The following is a 19677-nucleotide window of genomic DNA, read 5'->3' as shown; positions in this document are numbered from 1 at the left end:
GGGAGAAGGTTTTGTCGTGCCCTCTTCACAACTGTCTTGGTGTGCTTGGACCATGATAGTTCGTTGGTGATGTGGACACCAAGGAACTTGAAACTCTCGACCCGCTCCACTACAGCCCCGTTGATGTTAATGGGGGCCTGTTCAGTCCTTTTCCTGTAGTCCACGATCAGCTCCTATGTCTTGCTCACATTGATGGATAGGTTGTTGTTCTGAGTACACGTCCTGATAATCCGTCTGGCCCTGCAGCCTTGTGAATGTTGACCTGTTTAAAAAGGTCTTACTCACATCGGCTACAGACAGCGTGATCCAAAACAGCTGACGCTCTCATGCATGGTTCAGTGTTCATCTAAACAGGGGATCTTGTGTGTTTATTTGCGTGTGCTGTCTGTGTGTGAGAGAACCCAGTGGAGCGGGGAACAAATACATAAATATTGACTCATCACAACTCCGCAGCTGTATGCTAGCCTGGTGCCACGCACAAACACAGCGGAGGTCTTAGTTTTCTATTCCAACAACTCTTCTCCTGTGAGAGGCAACAGAAGATCCAGAGTCCAATGCTGGACTTGCTGTGGTCGGTCTCTCAATCTGACATGTTTTTCAAAATGCATCTTAAACTACCTGAGAGACTTTACCTTACAGTTATGAGAGATGACAGCAGTCAAGAACCTGCGAAGAAACACAGCCCACCAGACCCTCTAGATTAGTTTTATTGGAATGCATACTCACAACGTTTTACACATGACACAAATAACTTCAGCCATTTAAAATTGATCACAACACAAAGTGCTATTTAAATCACCTTACATCACATAGGCGTGAGGACACATGACATAATATACTGTAGCATGACCAGGAAATCAACATACAGCCAGAGTGGAGGAGAATTGACAGGTAAGAAAAGAGACACCTTTTACACATCAACTCCTGACATAAACTGGACAGTTGATCCAGGTAATTTCATTGGATGATGTACATAGATACACACACTCAGCCACACATACACTGGTATGCATGTATACCCCAGTACATGTATGCAAACCCAGACACAGAGTGGGTTCCATGCAGGGGTCAGGAGTTAGGAGATCAGCTCCTGGTGGCCACAGCCGGTTGCTGCTGCTGGTCAGACGACTGGAGCTGCTTCCCCAGATACTCCCTGTAGAGGAGAGGAGGAGTATATCATCAATAATCCAGAATCTACCATACTTGGCCTCAACCCCATCAAACAGCTTTGGAATTAATTGGAACACCGACTGCGAGCCAGGCCTAATCACCCAACATCAGTGCCTGACCGCACTAATGCTCGTGGCTGAATGGAAGCAAGTCCCAGCAGCAATGTTCCAACATCTAGTGGAAAGACTTCCCAGAAGAGTGGAGGCTGTTATATCGTCAAAGGGGGGACCAACTCTATGTTAATGCTTTTGATTTTGGAATGAGATGTTCGACGAGCAGGTGTCCACATACTGTTGGTCATGTAGTGTATTTAACCCCTTGTTTTCGGCACTCAACAGTCTAGGCCCACCCTGAAACAGGGGAGAGGGAGGGGTTCTACTAAACTACAGTGCCTTCGGAAAAGTATTCAGACCCCTTCACTTTTTCCACATTTTGTTAGGTTACAGCCGTATTCAAAAATGTATTATCATTTTTTCCCCTCAATCTACACCCAACACCCGATAATGACAAAACACATTTTTGCTCATTTATATATACACAATTAAAAAATATGAAATATTACCCTTTACTCAGTACTTTGTTGAACAACCTTTGGCAGCCATTACACCCTCAAGTCTTCTTGGGTGAGATGCTACAAGCTTGGCACACCTGTATTTGGGGAGTTACTCCCATTCTTCTCTGCAGATCCTCTCAAGCTTTGTCAGGTTGGATAGGGAGCGTCTCGGCACAGCTATTTTAATGTCTCTCCAGAGATGTTCGACCGGGTTCAAGTCCGGGCTCTGGCTGGGCCACTCAAGGACATTCAGAGACTTGTCCCGAAGCCACTCCTGTCTTGGCTTTTTGCTTAGGGTCGTTGTCCTGTTGGAACCTTCCCCCCAGTCTTAGGTCCTGAGCAGGTTTTCATCAAGGATCTCTGTACTTTGCTCCGTTTATCTTTCCCTCGATCCTAACTTGTCTCCCAGTCCCAGCCGCTGAAAAACATTCCCAAAGCATGATCAATCTTGGTTTCATCAGACCAGAGAATCTTGTTTCTTATGGTCTGTGAGTCTTTAGGTGCCATTTGGCAAACTCCAAGCAGACTGCCATGTGCCATTTACTGAGGAGTGGCTTCCGTCTGGCCACTCTTCTATAAAGGACTGATTGGTGGAGTACTGCAGAGATGGTTGTCTTGAAGGTTCTCCCATCTCCACAGAGGAATGCTGGAGCTCTGTCAGAGTGACCATTTGGTTCTTGGTCAACTCCCTGACCAAGGCCCTTCTCCCTCGATTGCTCAGTTTGGCCGGGTCAAGCTCTAGGAAGAGTCTTGATGGTTCCAAACTTCTTCCATTTAAAAATTATGGAGGCCACTGTTCTTGGGGACCTTCAATGCTGCAGAAATGTTTTGGTACCCTTCCCCAGATCTGTGCCTCGACACAATCCTGTCTCGGAACCTCATGGCTTGGTTTTTGCTCTGACATGCACGGTCAACTGTGTGACCTTATATAGACAGGTGTGTGCCTTTCCAAATCATGTCCAATCAATTGAATTTACCACAGCTGGACACCAAAAAAGTTGTAGGGTGATCAATGGAAACAGGGTGCACCTGAGCTCAATTTCTAGTCTCATAGCAAGGGGTCTGAATACTTATGTAAATAAGTCATCTTTTTAATTTTTTCTAAATTTGGCACAATTTCTGAAAATCTGTTTTGCTTTGTCATTATGGGGTATTGTGTGTAGATTGCTGAGAATCTTTTAAATATTTAATCCATTTTAGAATAAGGCTGTAACTTAACAAAATGTGGAAAAAGTCAAGGAGTCTGAATACTTTCACAAGGAACAGTATATAGTGAGCGTGTCGTAAACCAACAGGTTCATATATACAGTACCAGTCAAAAGTTTGGACACATACTAATTGCAGGGTTTTTATTTTTACTGTTTTCTACATTGTAGAATAATAGTGAAGACATCAAACTATGAAATAGGCTTTAAATTAAAAAAATAAAAATATATAATAATTAATATATATATATTCTTCAGAGTAGCCACCCTTTGCCTTGACAGCATTGCACACTCTTGGCATTCTCTCAACTAGCTTCATGAGGTAGTCACCTGGAATGCATTTCAATTAACAGGTGTTCCTTGCTAAAAGTGAATTTGTGGAATTTCTTTCCTTCTTAATGCGTTTCAGCCAATCAGTTGTGTTGTGACAAGGTAGGGGTGGTATACAGAAGATCGCTTTGGTAAAAGACCAAGTCCATATTATTGCAAAAACAGCTCAAATAAGCAAAGAGAAACAACAGCCCATCATTACATTAAAACATACATTGCTTGCTGTTTGGAGTTTCAGGATGGGTTTCTGTTTTGCACTTTGCGACATCGGCAGATGAAAAAAAGGGATTTATAAATTTGACTGATCAATCAATTCAGAAAATTTCATGAACTTTGAAAGTTTCTTCAAGTGCAGTCGCACCAAGAGCTATGATGAAACTGGCTCTCATGAGCACCGCCACAGGAACGGAAGACCGAGAGTTACCTCTGCTACAGAGGATAAGTTCATTAGAGTTAACAGCATCAGAAATTGCAGCCCAAATAAATGCTCCACAGTTCAAGTAACTGACACATTTCAACATCAACTGTTCAGAGGAGACTCTGTGAATCAGGCCTTCATGGTATAATTGCTGCAAAGAAACCACTACTAAAGGACACCAATAATAAAGAAGAGACTTGCTTGGGCCAAGAAACACAAGCAATTGACATTAGACCAGTGGAAATCTGTCCTTTGGTCTGGTGAGTCCAAATTTAAGATTTTTGGCTCCAACAGCCGTGTCTTTGTGAGACGCAGAGCAGGTAAACGGATTATCACCGCATGTGTGGTTCCCACCGTGAAGCATGGAGGAGGTGGTGTGATTTGCTGGTGACACTGTTGGTGATTTACTTAGAATTCAAGGCACACTTAACCAGCATGGCTACCACAGCATTCTGCAGCAACACACCATCCCATCTGGTTTGCGCTTAGTGGGACTAACATTTGTTTTTCAAAAGGACAATGACCCAACACACCTCCGGGCTGTATAAGGGTTATTTCACCAAGAAGGAGCGTGATGGAGTGCTGCATAACCCGACCTCAACCCAATTGAGATGGTTTGGGATGAGATGGACCACAAAGTGAAGAAAAAGCTTCACAGGATATGTGGAAACTCCTTCAAGACTGTTGGAAAAGCATTCCTCGTGAAGCTGGTTGAAAGAATTGCCAAGAGTGTGCAAAGCAGTCATAGATTTGTTTAACACTTTTTTGGTTACTACATGACTCCAAGTGTTATTTCATAGTTGATGTCTTCGCTATTATTCTACAATGTAGAAAATAATAATAATAAAGAAAAACCCTTGAATGAGTAGGTGTGTCCAAACTTTTGACTGGTACTATATATATATACACACTACCGTTCAAAAGTTTGGGGTCACTTAGAAATGTTATTGTTTTTGAAAGAAAAGCTATTTTTTGTCCATTAAAATAACAACATTTACCAGAAATACAGTGTAGACATTGTTAATATTGTAAATTACTATTGTAGCTGGTAAACGGCTGCTTTTATATGGAATAGACACAGGCGTACAGAGGCCCATTATCAGCAACCATCACTCCTGTGTTCCAATGGCACGTTGTGTTAGCTAATCCAAGTTTACCATTTTAAAAGGCTAATTGATCATTAGAAAACCCTTTTTCAATTATGTTAGCACATCTGAAAACTGTTGTGCTGATTAAAGAAGCAATAAAACTGGCCTTCTTTAGAGTATCTGGAGCATCAGCATTTGTGTGTTCGATTACAGGCTCAAAATGGCCAGAAACACAGAACTTTCTTCTGAATCTCATCAGTCTATTCTTGTTCTGAGAAATGAAGGCTATTCCATGTGAGAAATTGCCAAGAAACTAAAGATCTCGTACAACGCTGTGAACAGCGCAAACTGGCTCTAACCAGAATAGAAAGAGTGGGAGGCCCCAGTGCTCAACTGAGCAAGAGGACAAGTACATTAGAGTGTCTAGTTTGAGAAATAGTCCTCAACTGGCAGCTTCATTAAATAGTACCCGCAAAACACCAGTCAACGTCAACAGTGAAGAGGCGACTACGGGATGCTGGCTTTCTAGGCAGAGTTGCAAAGAAAAAGCTGTCCAGTGTCTGTTCTTTTGCTCATCTTAATCGTTTATTTTTATTGGCCAGTCTGAGATATGGCTTTTTCATTGCAAGAAGCATCCCGGGGGTCGCCTCTTCACTGTTGACGTTGAGACCGATGTTTTGCGGGTATTATTTAATGAAGCTGCCAGTTGACTATAAATGTATAGTATTAATATAGTAAGTACCAGTTATTGACTAAGACTTTATAGTATTAGCTCCCAAGTGGAAAAGGGGTCTACGGTACTGCATCTCAGTGAAAGAGGCGTCACTACAGTAACTGGTTCGAATCCAGGCTGTATCACACCCGGCCGTGATTGGGAGTCCCATAGGGCGGCGCACAATTGGCCCAGCGTCGGCCAGGGTAGGCAGTCATTGTAAATAAGAATTTGTTCTTAACTGACGTGCCTAGTTAAATAAAGTATAATAACAAACGGTTGAAGACCATACGTACCAGTTGGGGACCATGAGTTTAAACTAGTACCTAGCAGTAGTAGTAGTAGTACGTACCAGTTGGGGACCATGAGTTTAAACTAGTACCTAGTAGTAGTAGTAGTACGTACCAGTTGGGGACCATGAGTTTAAACTAGTACCTAGCAGTAGTAGTAGTAGTAGTACGTACCAGTTGGGGACCATGAGTTTAAACTAGTACCTAGTAGTAGTAGTAGTACGTACCAGTTGGGGACCATGAGTTTAAACTAGTACCTAGCAGTAGTAGTAGTAGTACGTACCAGTTGGGGACCATGAGTTTAAACTAGTACCTAGTAGTAGTAGTAGTAGTACGTACCAGTTGGGGACCATGAGTTTAAACTAGTACCTAGCAGTAGTAGTAGTAGTAGTAGTAGTAGTACGTACCAGTTGGGGACCATGAGTTTAAACTAGTACCTAGTAGTAGTAGTAGTAGTACGTACGTACCAGTTGGGGACCATGAGTTTAAACTAGTACCTAGCAGTAGTAGTACGTACCAGTTGGGGACCATGAGTTTAAACTAGTACCTAGTAGTAGTAGTAGTAGTAGTAGTCGTACGTACGTACGTACGTACGTACGTACCAGTTGGGGACCATGAGTTTAAACTAGTACCTAGTAGTAGTAGTAGTAGTAGTAGTAGTAGTAGTAGTAGTACGTACCAGTTGGGGACCATGAGTTTAAACTAGTACCTAGTAGCAGTAGTAGTAGTAGTAGTAGTAGTAGTACGTACCAGTTGGGGACCATGAGTTTAAACTAGTACCTAGTAGTAGTAGTAGTAGTAGTAGTAGTAGTAGTAGTAGTAGAAGTACCGGTTGGGGACCATGAGTTTAAACTAGTACCTAGCAGTAGTAGTAGTAGTACGTACCAGTTGGGGACCATGAGTTTAAACTAGTACCTAGTAGTAGTAGTAGTACGTACCAGTTGGGGACCATGAGTTTAAACTAGTACCTAGCAGTAGTAGTAGTAGTAGTAGTGTTACGTACCGGTTGGGGACCATGAGTTTAAACTAGTACCTAGCAGTAGTAGTAGTAGTAGTAGTAGTAGTAGTACGTACCAGTTGGGGACCATGAGTTTAAACTAGTACCTAGTAGTAATATAGTTGTAGTACGTATCAGTTGGGGACCATGAGTTTAAACTAGTACCTAGTAGTAATATAGTTGTAGTACGTATCAGTTGGGGACCATGAGTTTAAACTAGTACCTAGTAGTAATATAGTTGTAGTAAGTACCAGTTGGGGACCATGAGTTTAAACTAGTACCTAGTAGTACGTACCAGTTGGGGACCATGAGTTTAAACTAGTACCTAGTAGTAGTAGTAGTACGTACGTATGTACGTACGTACGTACCAGTTGGGGACCATGAGTTTAAACTAGTACCTAGTAGTAGTAGTAGTAGTAGTAGTACGTACCAGTTGGGGACCATGAGTTTAAACTAGTACCTAGCAGTAGTAGTAGTAGTAGTAGTACGTACCAGTTGGGGACCATGAGTTTAAACTAGTACCTAGTAGTAGTAGTAGTAGTAGTAGTAGTAGTACGTACCAGTTGGGGACCATGAGTTTAAACTAGTACCTAGCAGTAGTAGTAGTAGTACGTACCAGTTGGGGACCATGAGTTTAAACTAGTACCTAGTAGTACCTAGTAGTAGTAGTAGTAGTAGTAGTAGTAGTAGTAGTAGTAGTAGTAGTAGTACGTACGTACGTACCAGTTGGGGACCATGAGTTTAAACTAGTACCTAGCAGTAGTAGTAGTAGTACGTACCAGTTGGGGACCATGAGTTTAAACTAGTACCTAGTAGTAGTAGTAGTAGTAGTAGTAGTACGTACGTACCAGTTGGGGACCATGAGTTTAAACTAGTACCTAGTAGTAGTAGTAGTAGTAGTAGTACGTACCAGTTGGGGACCATGAGTTTAAACTGGTACCTAGTAGCAGTAGTAGTAGTAGTAGTAGTAGTAGTAGTAGTAGTACGTACCAGTTGGGGACCATGAGTTTAAACTAGTACCTAGTAGTAGTAGTAGTAGTAGTAGTAGAAGTACCGGTTGGGGACCATGAGTTTAAACTAGTACCTAGCAGTAGTAGTAGTAGTACGTACCAGTTGGGGACCATGAGTTTAAACTAGTACCTAGTAGTAGTAGTAGTACGTACCAGTTGGGGACCATGAGTTTAAACTAGTACCTAGCAGTAGTAGTAGTAGTAGTAGTAGTAGTAGTAGTAGTAGTACGTACCGGTTGGGGACCATGAGTTTAAACTAGTACCTAGTAGTAGTAGTAGTAGTAGTAGTACGTACCAGTTGGGGACCATGAGTTTAAACTAGTACCTAGTAGTAATATAGTTGTAGTACGTATCAGTTGGGGACCATGAGTTTAAACTAGTACCTAGTAGTAATATAGTTGTAGTACGTACCAGTTGGGGACCATGAGTTTAAACTAGTACCTAGTAGTAGTAGTAGTAGTAGTAGTAGTACGTACGTACCAGTTGGGGACCATGAGTTTAAACTAGTACCTAGTAGTAGTAGTAGTAGTAGTAGTAGTACGTACCGGTTGGGGACCATGAGTTTAAACTAGTACCTAGTAGTAGTAGTACGTACCAGTTGGGGACCATGAGATTAAACTAGTACCTAGTAGTAGTAGTAGTAGTAGTAGTACGTACGTACCAGTTGGGGACCATGAGTTTAAACTAGTACCTAGTAGTAGTAGTAGTAGTAGTAGTAGTAGTACGTACCGGTTGGGGACCATGAGTTTAAACTAGTACCTAGCAGTAGTAGTAGTAGTAGTAGTAGTACGTACCAGTTGGGGACCATGAGTTTAAACTAGTACCTAGTAGTAATATAGTTGTAGTACGTATCAGTTGTGGACCATGAGTTTAAAATAGTACCTAGTAGTAGTAGTAGAAGTACCGGTTGGGGACCATGAGTTTAAACTAGTACCTAGCAGTAGTAGTAGTAGTACGTACCAGTTGGGGACCATGAGTTTAAACTAGTACCTAGTAGTAGTAGTAGTACGTACCAGTTGGGGACCATGAGTTTAAACTAGTACCTAGTAGTAGTAGTAGTAGTAGTAGTAGTAGTACGTACCAGTTGGGGACCATGAGTTTAAACTAGTACCTAGTAGTAGTAGTAGTAGTAGTAGTACGTACCAGTTGGGGACCATGAGTTTAAAATAGTACCTAGTAGTAGTAGTAGAAGTACCGGTTGGGGACCATGAGTTTAAACTAGTACCTAGCAGTAGTAGTAGTAGTACGTACCAGTTGGGGACCATGAGTTTAAACTAGTACCTAGTAGTAGTAGTAGTACGTACCAGTTGGGGACCATGAGTTTAAACTAGTACCTAGTAGTAGTAGTAGTAGTACGTACCGGTTGGGGACCATGAGTTTAAACTAGTACCTAGCAGTAGTAGTAGTACGTACCAGTTGGGGACCATGAGTTTAAACTAGTACCTAGTAGTAATATAGTTGTAGTACGTATCAGTTGGGGACCATGAGTTTAAACTAGTACCTAGTAGTAGTAGTACATACCGGTTGCAGTAGTAATAGTAGTAATATAGTAGTAGTACGTATCAGTTGTGGAACATGAGTTTAAACTAGTACCTAGTAGTAGTAGTAGTAGTAGTAGTAGTAGTAGTAGTAGTAGTAGTAGTACGTACCAGTTGGGGACCATGAGTTTAAACTAGTACCTAGTAGTAGTAGTAGTAGTAGTAGTAGTAGTAGTAGTAGTAGTACGTACGTACCAGTTGGGGACCATGAGTTTAAACTAGTACCTAGCAGTAGTAGTAGTAGTACGTACCGGTTGGGGACCATGAGTTTAAACTAGTACCTAGCAGTAGTAGTAGTAGTACGTACCAGTTGGGGACCATGAGTTTAAACTAGTAGCTAGTAGTAATATAGTTGTAGTACGTACCAGTTGGGGACCATGAGTTTAAACTAGTACCTAGTAGTAGTAGTACGTACCAGTTGGGGACCATGAGATTAAACTAGTACCTAGTAGTAGTAGTAGTACGTACGTACCAGTTGGGGACCATGAGTTTAAACTAGTACCTAGTAGTAGTAGTAGTAGTACGTACCGGTTGGGGACCATGAGTTTAAACTAGTACCTAGCAGTAGTAGTAGTAGTAGTAGTAGTAGTACGTACCAGTTGGGGACCATGAGTTTAAACTAGTACCTAGTAGTAGTAGTAGTAGTACGTACCAGTTGGGGACCATGAGTTTAAACTAGTACCTAGTAGTAGTAGTAGTAGTAGTACGTACCAGTTGGGGACCATGAGTTTAAACTAGTACCTAGTAGTAGTAGTAGTAGTAGTAGTAGTAGTAGTAGTAGTACGTACCAGTTGGGGACCATGAGTTTAAACTAGTACCTAGTAGTAGTAGTAGTAGTAGTAGTAGTAGTAGTACGTACCAGTTGGGGACCATGAGTTTAAACTAGTACCTAGCAGTAGTAGTAGTAGTACGTACCGGTTGGGGACCATGAGTTTAAACTAGTACCTAGCAGTAGTAGTAGTAGTAGTAGTAGTAGTAGTAGTAGTAGTAGTAGTAGGTACCGGTTGGGGACCATGAGTTTAAACTAGTACCTAGTAGCAGTAGCAGTAGTAATAGTAGTACGTACCGGTTGGGGACCATGAGTTTAAACTAGTACCTAGTAGTAGTAGTAGTAGTAGTAGTAGATACCAGTTGGGGACCATGAGTTTAAACTAGTACCTAGCAGTAGTACGTACCAGTTGTGGACCATGAGTTTAAACTAGTACCTAGTAGTATAGTAGTACGTATCGGTTGGGGACCATGAGTTTAAACTAGTACCTAGTAGTAGTAGTAGTAGTAGTAGTAGTAGTAGTAGTAGTAGTAGTAGTAGTAGTAGTAGTAGTAGTACGTACCAGTTGTGGACCATGAGTTTAAACTAGTACCTAGCAGTAGTAGTACGTACCAGTTGGGGACCATGAGTTTAAACTAGTACCTAGTAGTAGTAGTAGTAGTACGTACCAGTTGGGGACCATGAGTTTAAACTAGTACCTAGTAGTAGTAGTAGTAGTAGTAGTAGTAGTAGTAGCAGCAGCAGTAGTAGTAGGTACCAGTTGTGGACCATGAGTTTAAACTAGTACGTAGTAGTAGTAGTACGTACCAGTTGTGGACCATGAGTTTAAACTAGTACCTAGTAGTAGTAGTAGTAGTAGTAGTAGTAGTAGTAGTAGTAGTAGCAGCAGCAGTAGTAGTAGTAGTACATACCAGTTGTGGACCATGAGTTTAAACTAGTACCTAGTAGTAGTAGTAGTAGTAGTAGTAGTAGTAGTAGTAGTTACCAGTTGTGGACCATGAGTTTAAACTAGTACCTAGTAGTAGTAGTAGTAGTAGTAGTACATACCAGTTGTGGACCATGAGTTTAAACTAGTACCTAGTAGTAATATAGTTGTAGTACGTACCAGTTGGGGACCATGAGTTTAAACTAGTACCTAGTAGTAGTAGTACGTACCAGTTGGGGACCATGAGATTAAACTAGTACCTAGTAGTAGTAGTAGTACGTACGTACCAGTTGGGGACCATGAGTTTAAACTAGTACCTAGTAGTAGTAGTAGTAGTACGTACCGGTTGGGGACCATGAGTTTAAACTAGTACCTAGCAGTAGTAGTAGTAGTAGTAGTAGTAGTACGTACCAGTTGGGGACCATGAGTTTAAACTAGTACCTAGTAGTAGTAGTAGTAGTACGTACCAGTTGGGGACCATGAGTTTAAACTAGTACCTAGTAGTAGTAGTAGTAGTAGTACGTACCAGTTGGGGACCATGAGTTTAAACTAGTACCTAGTAGTAGTAGTAGTAGTAGTAGTAGTAGTAGTAGTAGTACGTACCAGTTGGGGACCATGAGTTTAAACTAGTACCTAGTAGTAGTAGTAGTAGTAGTAGTAGTAGTAGTACGTACCAGTTGGGGACCATGAGTTTAAACTAGTACCTAGCAGTAGTAGTAGTAGTACGTACCGGTTGGGGACCATGAGTTTAAACTAGTACCTAGCAGTAGTAGTAGTAGTAGTAGTAGTAGTAGTAGTAGTAGTAGTAGTAGGTACCGGTTGGGGACCATGAGTTTAAACTAGTACCTAGTAGCAGTAGCAGTAGTAATAGTAGTACGTACCGGTTGGGGACCATGAGTTTAAACTAGTACCTAGTAGTAGTAGTAGTAGTAGTAGTAGATACCAGTTGGGGACCATGAGTTTAAACTAGTACCTAGCAGTAGTACGTACCAGTTGTGGACCATGAGTTTAAACTAGTACCTAGTAGTATAGTAGTACGTATCGGTTGGGGACCATGAGTTTAAACTAGTACCTAGTAGTAGTAGTAGTAGTAGTAGTAGTAGTAGTAGTAGTAGTAGTAGTAGTAGTAGTAGTAGTAGTAGTAGTAGTACGTACCAGTTGTGGACCATGAGTTTAAACTAGTACCTAGCAGTAGTAGTACGTACCAGTTGGGGACCATGAGTTTAAACTAGTACCTAGTAGTAGTAGTAGTAGTACGTACCAGTTGGGGACCATGAGTTTAAACTAGTACCTAGTAGTAGTAGTAGTAGTAGTAGTAGTAGTAGTAGCAGCAGCAGTAGTAGTAGGTACCAGTTGTGGACCATGAGTTTAAACTAGTACGTAGTAGTAGTAGTACGTACCAGTTGTGGACCATGAGTTTAAACTAGTACCTAGTAGTAGTAGTAGTAGTAGTAGTAGTAGTAGTAGTAGTAGTAGCAGCAGCAGTAGTAGTAGTAGTACATACCAGTTGTGGACCATGAGTTTAAACTAGTACCTAGTAGTAGTAGTAGTAGTAGTAGTAGTAGTAGTAGTAGTTACCAGTTGTGGACCATGAGTTTAAACTAGTACCTAGTAGTAGTAGTAGTAGTAGTAGTACATACCAGTTGTGGACCATGAGTTTCTGCACGGCCAGCAGGGCGTTGTAGCGGACCAGCTGATCGTCATGGTGCATGTGGTTCATCACCAGCTGTTTACCTCCAAGCTGCTCTATCACCCTGACACAGAGAAACACTGGTTATATAAACACAGAGTGGACAAAACATTCCCACAGTTGTGTCAAGTTGGCTGGATGTCCTTCGGATGATGGACCATTTATTGATATATGCAGGAAACTGTTGAGTGTAAAAAACCCAGCAGCGTTGCAGTTCTTGGCACACAAACCGGTGCGCCTGGTACCTACTACCATACCCCGTTCTAATGCATTTCAATATGTTGTCCTAATCATTCACCCTCTGAAGGACACACACACAATCCATGTCTCAAGGCTTAAACATCCTTCTTTAACCCGTCTCCTCCCCTTCATCTACACTGATTGAAGTGGATTTAACAGGTGACATAAATAAGGGATTATAGCTTTCACCTGGATTCACCTGTCCAGTCTATGCCATGGAAAGAGCAGGTGTTCATAATGTATTGTTCACTCAGTGTATACTGTGTGTCCTTACCGTTTCCCCCGAGGGTAGTGTCTGACGTATTCTCCAACATCATGAGCAGCTACAGCAATAACCTGAGGGTCATCAGATACCTCCAGCAGCCGAGTAAGGATCCTGAGGAGGGAGAACATATAACACATAACAAACCCTGACATCAGATACCACCTCATCACCCTAACACCAGCTACCTCATCACCCTAACTAACCCGAACATTAGAAACGTCATCACACTAACATCAGATACCTTTATAAACTACCATGTCTTTCAAAAATATTAGAATCACTGACAAACTCTCAGCTAAGGAGCTGGTCTGTCTACAGTACCTAGATGCAAAACCAAGACGGGTGTGGAGCGTTCTCTAGTAAAGCCCCTCAGTTACAGAACAGCATTCTCTAGTAAAGCCCCTCAATTACAAAACAGCGTTCTCTCATAAAGCCCCTCAATTACAAAACAGCGTTCTCTAGTAAAGCCCCTCAGTTACAGAACAGCGTTCTCTAGTAAAGCCCCTCAGTTACAGAACAGCGTTCTCTAGTAAAGCCCCTCAGTTACAGAACAGCGTTCTCTAGTAAAGCCCCTCAGTTACAGAACAGCGTTCTCTAGTAAAGCCCCTCAGTTACAGAACAGCGTTCTCTAGTAAAGCCCCTCAGTTACAGAACAGCGTTCTCTAGTAAAGCCCCTCAGTTACAGAACAGCGTTCTCTAGTAAAGCCCCTCAGTTACAGAACAGCGTTCTCTAGTAAAGCCCCTCAGTTACAGAACAGCGTTCTCTCGTAAAGCCCCTCGGTTACAGAACAGCGGTCTCTCGTAAAGCCCCTCAGTTACAGAACAGCTTGCCCTGTCAGGTAAGAGATGCAGACTCCATTGAGGTTATTTAAATAACATTTAAAAACCAACCTTTTTAGCCAGGCCTTTAATAAGTGATTGTATTCTTATGTTATTTTATTTACACTTAGGGTGCCATTTGGGATGCAAAATCATTACCGAACATCCACACTAGGTAGTGCTCGGTGTCTTACCTAACCTCCACACTAGGTAGTGCTCGGTGTCTTACCTAACCTCCACACTAGGTAGTGCTCTGTGTCTTACCTAACCTCCACACTAGGTAGTGCTCTGTGTCTTACCTAACATCCACACTAGGTAGTGCTCTGTGTCTTACCGAACCATCCCACACTAGGTAGTGCTCTTTGCTTACTTGAGGAGTTCGTAGTTCTTCTCGTTGAGGCGAACAGCGTTCTCACGCCAGAACTTCTCTGATTTGTGGACCGGGCTCCACTCCAGGCGACCCGACTTCAGCTCTGAGCTGTACTCATCAAACGAACTGTGTGTGAGTGAAAGAGAGTGAGAGAAAACAAGCTTAAATAACAAGCAACAAACTAGCAGATAAACTTTGCTGAAGAACAGCCTCAGTCCCGACAGTCCTTAATATAGAGAGATGTTGACCTGTTGGGAGAGTTCAATTTGAGGGGTATTCCAGGACAGGTCCAGTGTGGTTTAAGAGATCTGCACAGTTATGCTAGCGTAGCGCCTAGTTTCTCCAGGTTCAAGTAACAGCACAGTAATGCCTGCTAGCGTAGCGCCTAGTTTCTCCAGGTTCAAGTAACAGCACAGTAATGCCTGCTAGCGTAGCGCCTAGTTTCTCCAGGTTCAAGTAACAGCACAGTAATGCCTGCTAGCGTAGCGCCTAGTTTCTCCAGGTTCAAGTAACAGCACAGTAATGCCTGCTAGCGTAGCGCCTAGTTTCTCCAGGTTCAAGTAACAGCACAGTAATGCCTGCTAGCATAGCGCCTAGTTTCTCCAGGTTCAAGTAACAGCACAGTAATGCCTGCTAGCATAGCGCCTAGTTTCTCCAGGTTCAAGTAACAGCACAGTAATGCCTGCTAGCATAGCGCCTAGTTTCTCCAGGTTCAAGTAACAGCACAGTAATGCCTGCTAGCATAGCGCCTAGTTTCACCAGGTTCAAGCAACAGCACAGTAATGCATGCTAGTGTAGCGCCTAGCAGAACAGCCTAGTTTCTCCAGGTTCATGTAACAGCACAGTAATGCCTGCTAGCATAGCACCTAGTTTATCCAGGTTCATGTAAAAGCACAGTAATGCCTGCTAGCGTAGCTGAGGTTAGCAGTAATGTTACCCGTCAGGTCCTGGACACTCTCTCCCAGACTCTAGGTTCAGACATGGAGAAGTTAGGGTTAGGGGTCAAAGGTAACCTTACCTGAGGTCCTGAACACTCTCGCCCAGACTCTCCAGCAGGAACTTGATGTCTTCCGTAATGTCCTCATCGTCATACTTCTGCTGGTCCAGATTTTCCAGCTGCTTCAGAACCTTACACTGGATCATGGCCAGAGCATACTCCTGACGGGTCTCCCTATCCGCTGACTTCTCCAACAGGTTCTAGAATAATAATATTAACATGTATCATGGCCAGAGCATACTCCTGATGGGTCTCCCATTTCTCCAGAACCCTCTACTACGTACGTGGTTTGAGGAGATAGAAAGGTAAATTTGGTCAACCCTGAGTTCGACTCTGGATAACAAGTACCACGAAAGTTGATCAGATTTAAGCCAGGTACATTTCTACGGCAACAAATCCTTCAGAAGTAATCTTCTTCCGGGCAGGCAAACTCTATCCTGAACGAAGTATCTGAGCCACGAGTTGAGGACCAATGAAATCAGATTATTTTATCAACTTCACCGCAGAAGGGCAATATCGGAGGATGTGGTGGATTGAGACGCATCCAATGAAATAAAACAGATCTCTAGCTTAAACGGACAGATTTTTATGGGGAATTTTGTATTATGCTAATTAGATTGCCGCTTAAAGTCAAGGCATTGCAATATTTTCCGAATGCACAACTCAAACTGCTACAGCGACAAACTCCACACTGCTCCAACTGCACAGCTACACGCCGCTCCCACACGCGTTCAAGAAAGAGTTAAGAAAATAGTAAAGAATTATTGAAAAAAGTAGCAATAAAGTGTCTATATACAGGGGATACCTGTACCGGGTCAATGTGCGAGAAAAGGAGGAGATAATGTTGTTCCCAGACTCTCCTGGCTCAAATTGGAGGAGAGATTGACTTCATCACTACTTGTATTTATGAGAAGTATTGTCATGTTGAATGCACTGAGCCGTCTGTCTAAACTACTAACACACAGCTCGGACACCCATGCATACCGCACAAGACATGCCACCAGAGGTCTCTTCACAGTCCCCAAGTCCAGACTATAGGAGGTGCACAGTACTACATAGAGCCATGACTACATGGAACTCTATTCCACAGTACTACATAGAGCCATGACTACATGGAACTCTATTCCACAGTACTACATAGAGCCATGACTACATGGAACTCTATTCCACAGTACTACATAGAGCCATGACTACATGGAACTCTATTCCACAGTACTACATAGAGCCATGACTACATGGAACTCTATACCACATCAAGTAACTGAAGCAAGCAGTAAAACTAGATTTAAAAACAGATTTAAAAAATACACACCTTATGGAAGAGTAGGGACTGAAGCAACACAAACATGGGCACAGAGACATGCATTCACACAATAACATACGCACTACACACACATGTCCACCTGGATTTAGTACTGTAGATATGTAGTACTGTAGATATGTAGTAATGGTGGAGTAGGGGCCTGAGGGAACACAATGTATTGTGAAATGTAATGTTTTTAAAATTGTATAAACTGCCTTAATTTTTCTGGACCCCAGGAAGAGTTATGGGATCCATAATTAACACAAATGCCTCGAGATTACCTTAATATTAGACATTGCGCACCAGCTGTTACTGACAGACACACCCCCCACCCCTGAATGTAGCTATTCTGTCCTGCCGATGCACGGAAAACCCAGCCAACTGTTATTATCTATGACATCGTTCAATCATGAAACGAAAGATATTACCGTTAAATGTCTCGTTGATAGGATAGTCTCGAACAGAGCTCTTCCAGTTTATTCTCCAGTGATTAGACTTTGGCTAATAGAACGAATAGTAGAGGCGGGTTACCCACTCACCGACAAATTCTCACAAGGCACCATGACCTCCGCCCCTTGCATTTCCTTCATGTGAATGACAGGGATTTGGTCCTTGTCTGGGGACAACATGATCTCCTCCTTCATGTGGATGACAGGGATTTGGGCCTTGTCTGGGGACAACATGATCTCCTCCTTCATGTGAATGACAGGGATTTGGGCCTTGTCTGGGGACAACATGATCTCCTCCTTCATATGGATGACAGGGATTTGGGCCTTGTCTGGGGACAACATGATTGCCTCCTTCATGTGGATGACAGGGATTTGGGCCTTGTCTGGGGACAACATTATATCCTTCCTGTCAGACTCATTAAAGATAAAATCTTCATCCAGTTCGAGGTGAGTAATCGCTGTTCTGATATCCTGAAGCTCTTTTCGGTCATAAGAGACGGTAGCATCAATATTATGTACATTTGCTTAGATTCCTTTGACAGATCATTTAAGACAACCTATAGGGAACAGGGTGCCGTAACTAACTAGCAGTACGTACCCTGAAGACAACCTATAGGGAACAGGGTGCCGTAACTAACTAGCAGTACGTACCCTGAAGGCAGCCAGGATGATGCGCGTGACCTTCTCCTTGACAGACTCCTGCAGGATGTCAGACAGGGCCGGCACAACGTTGTAACGGCGTAGCTGCTCACAGAGCTGAGAGTTGAAGGCCAGCAGCCACACACAAAACCCCATCTGGTACTGCAGCTGGAAACCACACTTGTTACTGAGCACAGCCGTGATGCTAGAGGGAGGAGAGAGAACAGGGTCAGGGGTCAGGTGGTAATGCTAGAGGGAGGAGAGAGAACAGGGTCAGGTGGTAATGCTAGAGGGAGGAGAGAGAACAGGGTCAGGTGGTAATGCTAGAGGGAGGAGAGAGAACAGGGTCAGGTGGTAATGCTAGAGGGAGGAGAGAGAACAGGGTCAGGGGTCAGGTGGTACAGGACACCACACTTGTCGATCACAGCAGTTTTATGGTGCATCGTGGTTTCATTGCATGGTTTTGGTTAGGGAGTTTATGGCTTGAGTTACAGATAACAGCAGTGGTTAGTCTAACTTCCTCTTGTAGTGTAGTCAAGCAGCATAAAGCATCAGACAACCCCAAACACACTAATGATGTAATGCTAACAGATAGAACAATGATAATGATAATGTAACAATGATAACTAACAGAAGTATACTGATTAAAAATATAAACGCAACATGTAAACTGTTGATCCCATGTTTCATGAGCTGAAATAAGATGCCAGAAATGTTCCATATGAATAAAAATTATTATTTCTCAAAAATGTTGTGCACAAATTTGTTTACATCCCTGATAGTGAGTATTTCTCCTTTGCCAAGATAATCCATCGACCTGACAGGTGTGGCATATCAAGAAGCTGATTAAACAGCATGATCATTACACAGGTGCACCTTGTGCTGGGGACAATAGGTCACTAATATGTGCAGTTTTGTCACAATGCCATGCCACAGATTCCTAAAGTTTTTTTTAAACCTTTACTTAACTAGGCAAGTCAGTTAAGAACAAATTCTTATTTACAATGACGGCCAAAACTGACGATGCTGGGCCAATTGTGCGCCACCCTTTGGGACTCCCAATCACAACCGGTTGTGATACAGCCTGGATTTGAGATACAGGAAACCACCCTTGTTAATAAATATAGTAATAGTATCCAGAGACTAGTAGTATTAGATGTAGTAATAGTATCCAGAGACTAGTAGTCCGCAGTATTAGATGTAGTAATAGTATCCAGAGACTAGTAGTCAGTAATATTAAATGTAGTAATAGTATCCAGAGACTAGTAGTCAGTAGTATTAGTATCCAGAGACCAGTAGTATTAGATGTAGTAATATTATTAGATGTAGTAATGGTATGAATAGACTAGTAGTAGTAGATGTAGTAATATTATTAGATGTAGTAATAGTATCCATAGACTAGTAGTCCGCAGTATTAGATGTAGTAATAGTATCCAGAGACTAGTAGTCAGTAGTATTAGTATCCAGAGACCAGTAGTATTAGATGTAGTAATATTATTAGATGTAGTAATGGTATGAATAGACTAGTAGTAGTAGATGTAGTAATATTATTAGATGTAGTAATAGTATCCATAGACTAGTAGTCCGCAGTATTAGATGTAGTAATAGTATCCAGAGACTAGTAGTCAGTAGTATTAGATGTAGTAATAGTATACAGAGACTCACCAGTTGACCCCGTCAGCCTCCACCCAGGCAAACCTGTACTCATTCACCCTCAACATCAGCTGGAGACAGCCTGCTACACACTGCACATACTGAGAACTCTGCAGGGGGAGAACACAGACACACAAACTTTTATTAAGACTGGTCAGGGAAACACAGGCAGGGATTTGGAGATACAGTGGGGCAAAAAAGTATTTAGTCAGCCACCAATTGTGCAAGTTCTCCCACTTAAAAAGAT

General features: G+C 42.4%; 1 protein-coding gene across 4 annotated transcripts in view; it reads right to left on the bottom strand.

Moving 5' to 3' along the window:
• Nucleotides 1-689: 689 nt before the first annotated feature.
• The window catches only part of atp6v1h (ATPase H+ transporting V1 subunit H), a 34506-nt gene continuing 15518 nt past the window's right edge, over nucleotides 690-19677 (bottom strand). For all 4 annotated transcript variants that reach the window (XM_090226060.1, XM_090226062.1, XM_090226061.1 and 1 more), the window contains 7 exons: nucleotides 19443-19540; nucleotides 17790-17982; nucleotides 15408-15586; nucleotides 14390-14515; nucleotides 13210-13311; nucleotides 12646-12759; nucleotides 690-1153 (listed from right to left, as the gene is read on the bottom strand). In XM_090226060.1, the coding sequence (XP_090082186.1) occupies nucleotides 1084-1153; nucleotides 12646-12759; nucleotides 13210-13311; nucleotides 14390-14515; nucleotides 15408-15586; nucleotides 17790-17982; nucleotides 19443-19540 (882 nt within the window). In that variant the 3' untranslated portion in view covers nucleotides 690-1083. The remainder of the gene's footprint in view (nucleotides 1154-12645; nucleotides 12760-13209; nucleotides 13312-14389; nucleotides 14516-15407; nucleotides 15587-17789; nucleotides 17983-19442; nucleotides 19541-19677) is intronic.

The sequence above is a fragment of the Oncorhynchus mykiss genome, chromosome 28 (assembly GCF_057628025.1).
Source record: "Oncorhynchus mykiss isolate SJ-2025 chromosome 28, ASM5762802v1, whole genome shotgun sequence".
Classification (NCBI taxonomy): domain Eukaryota; kingdom Metazoa; phylum Chordata; class Actinopteri; order Salmoniformes; family Salmonidae; genus Oncorhynchus; species Oncorhynchus mykiss.
The sequence above is the reverse complement of the archived record's forward strand: the minus strand, read 5'-3'. Positions and strand labels throughout refer to the sequence as shown.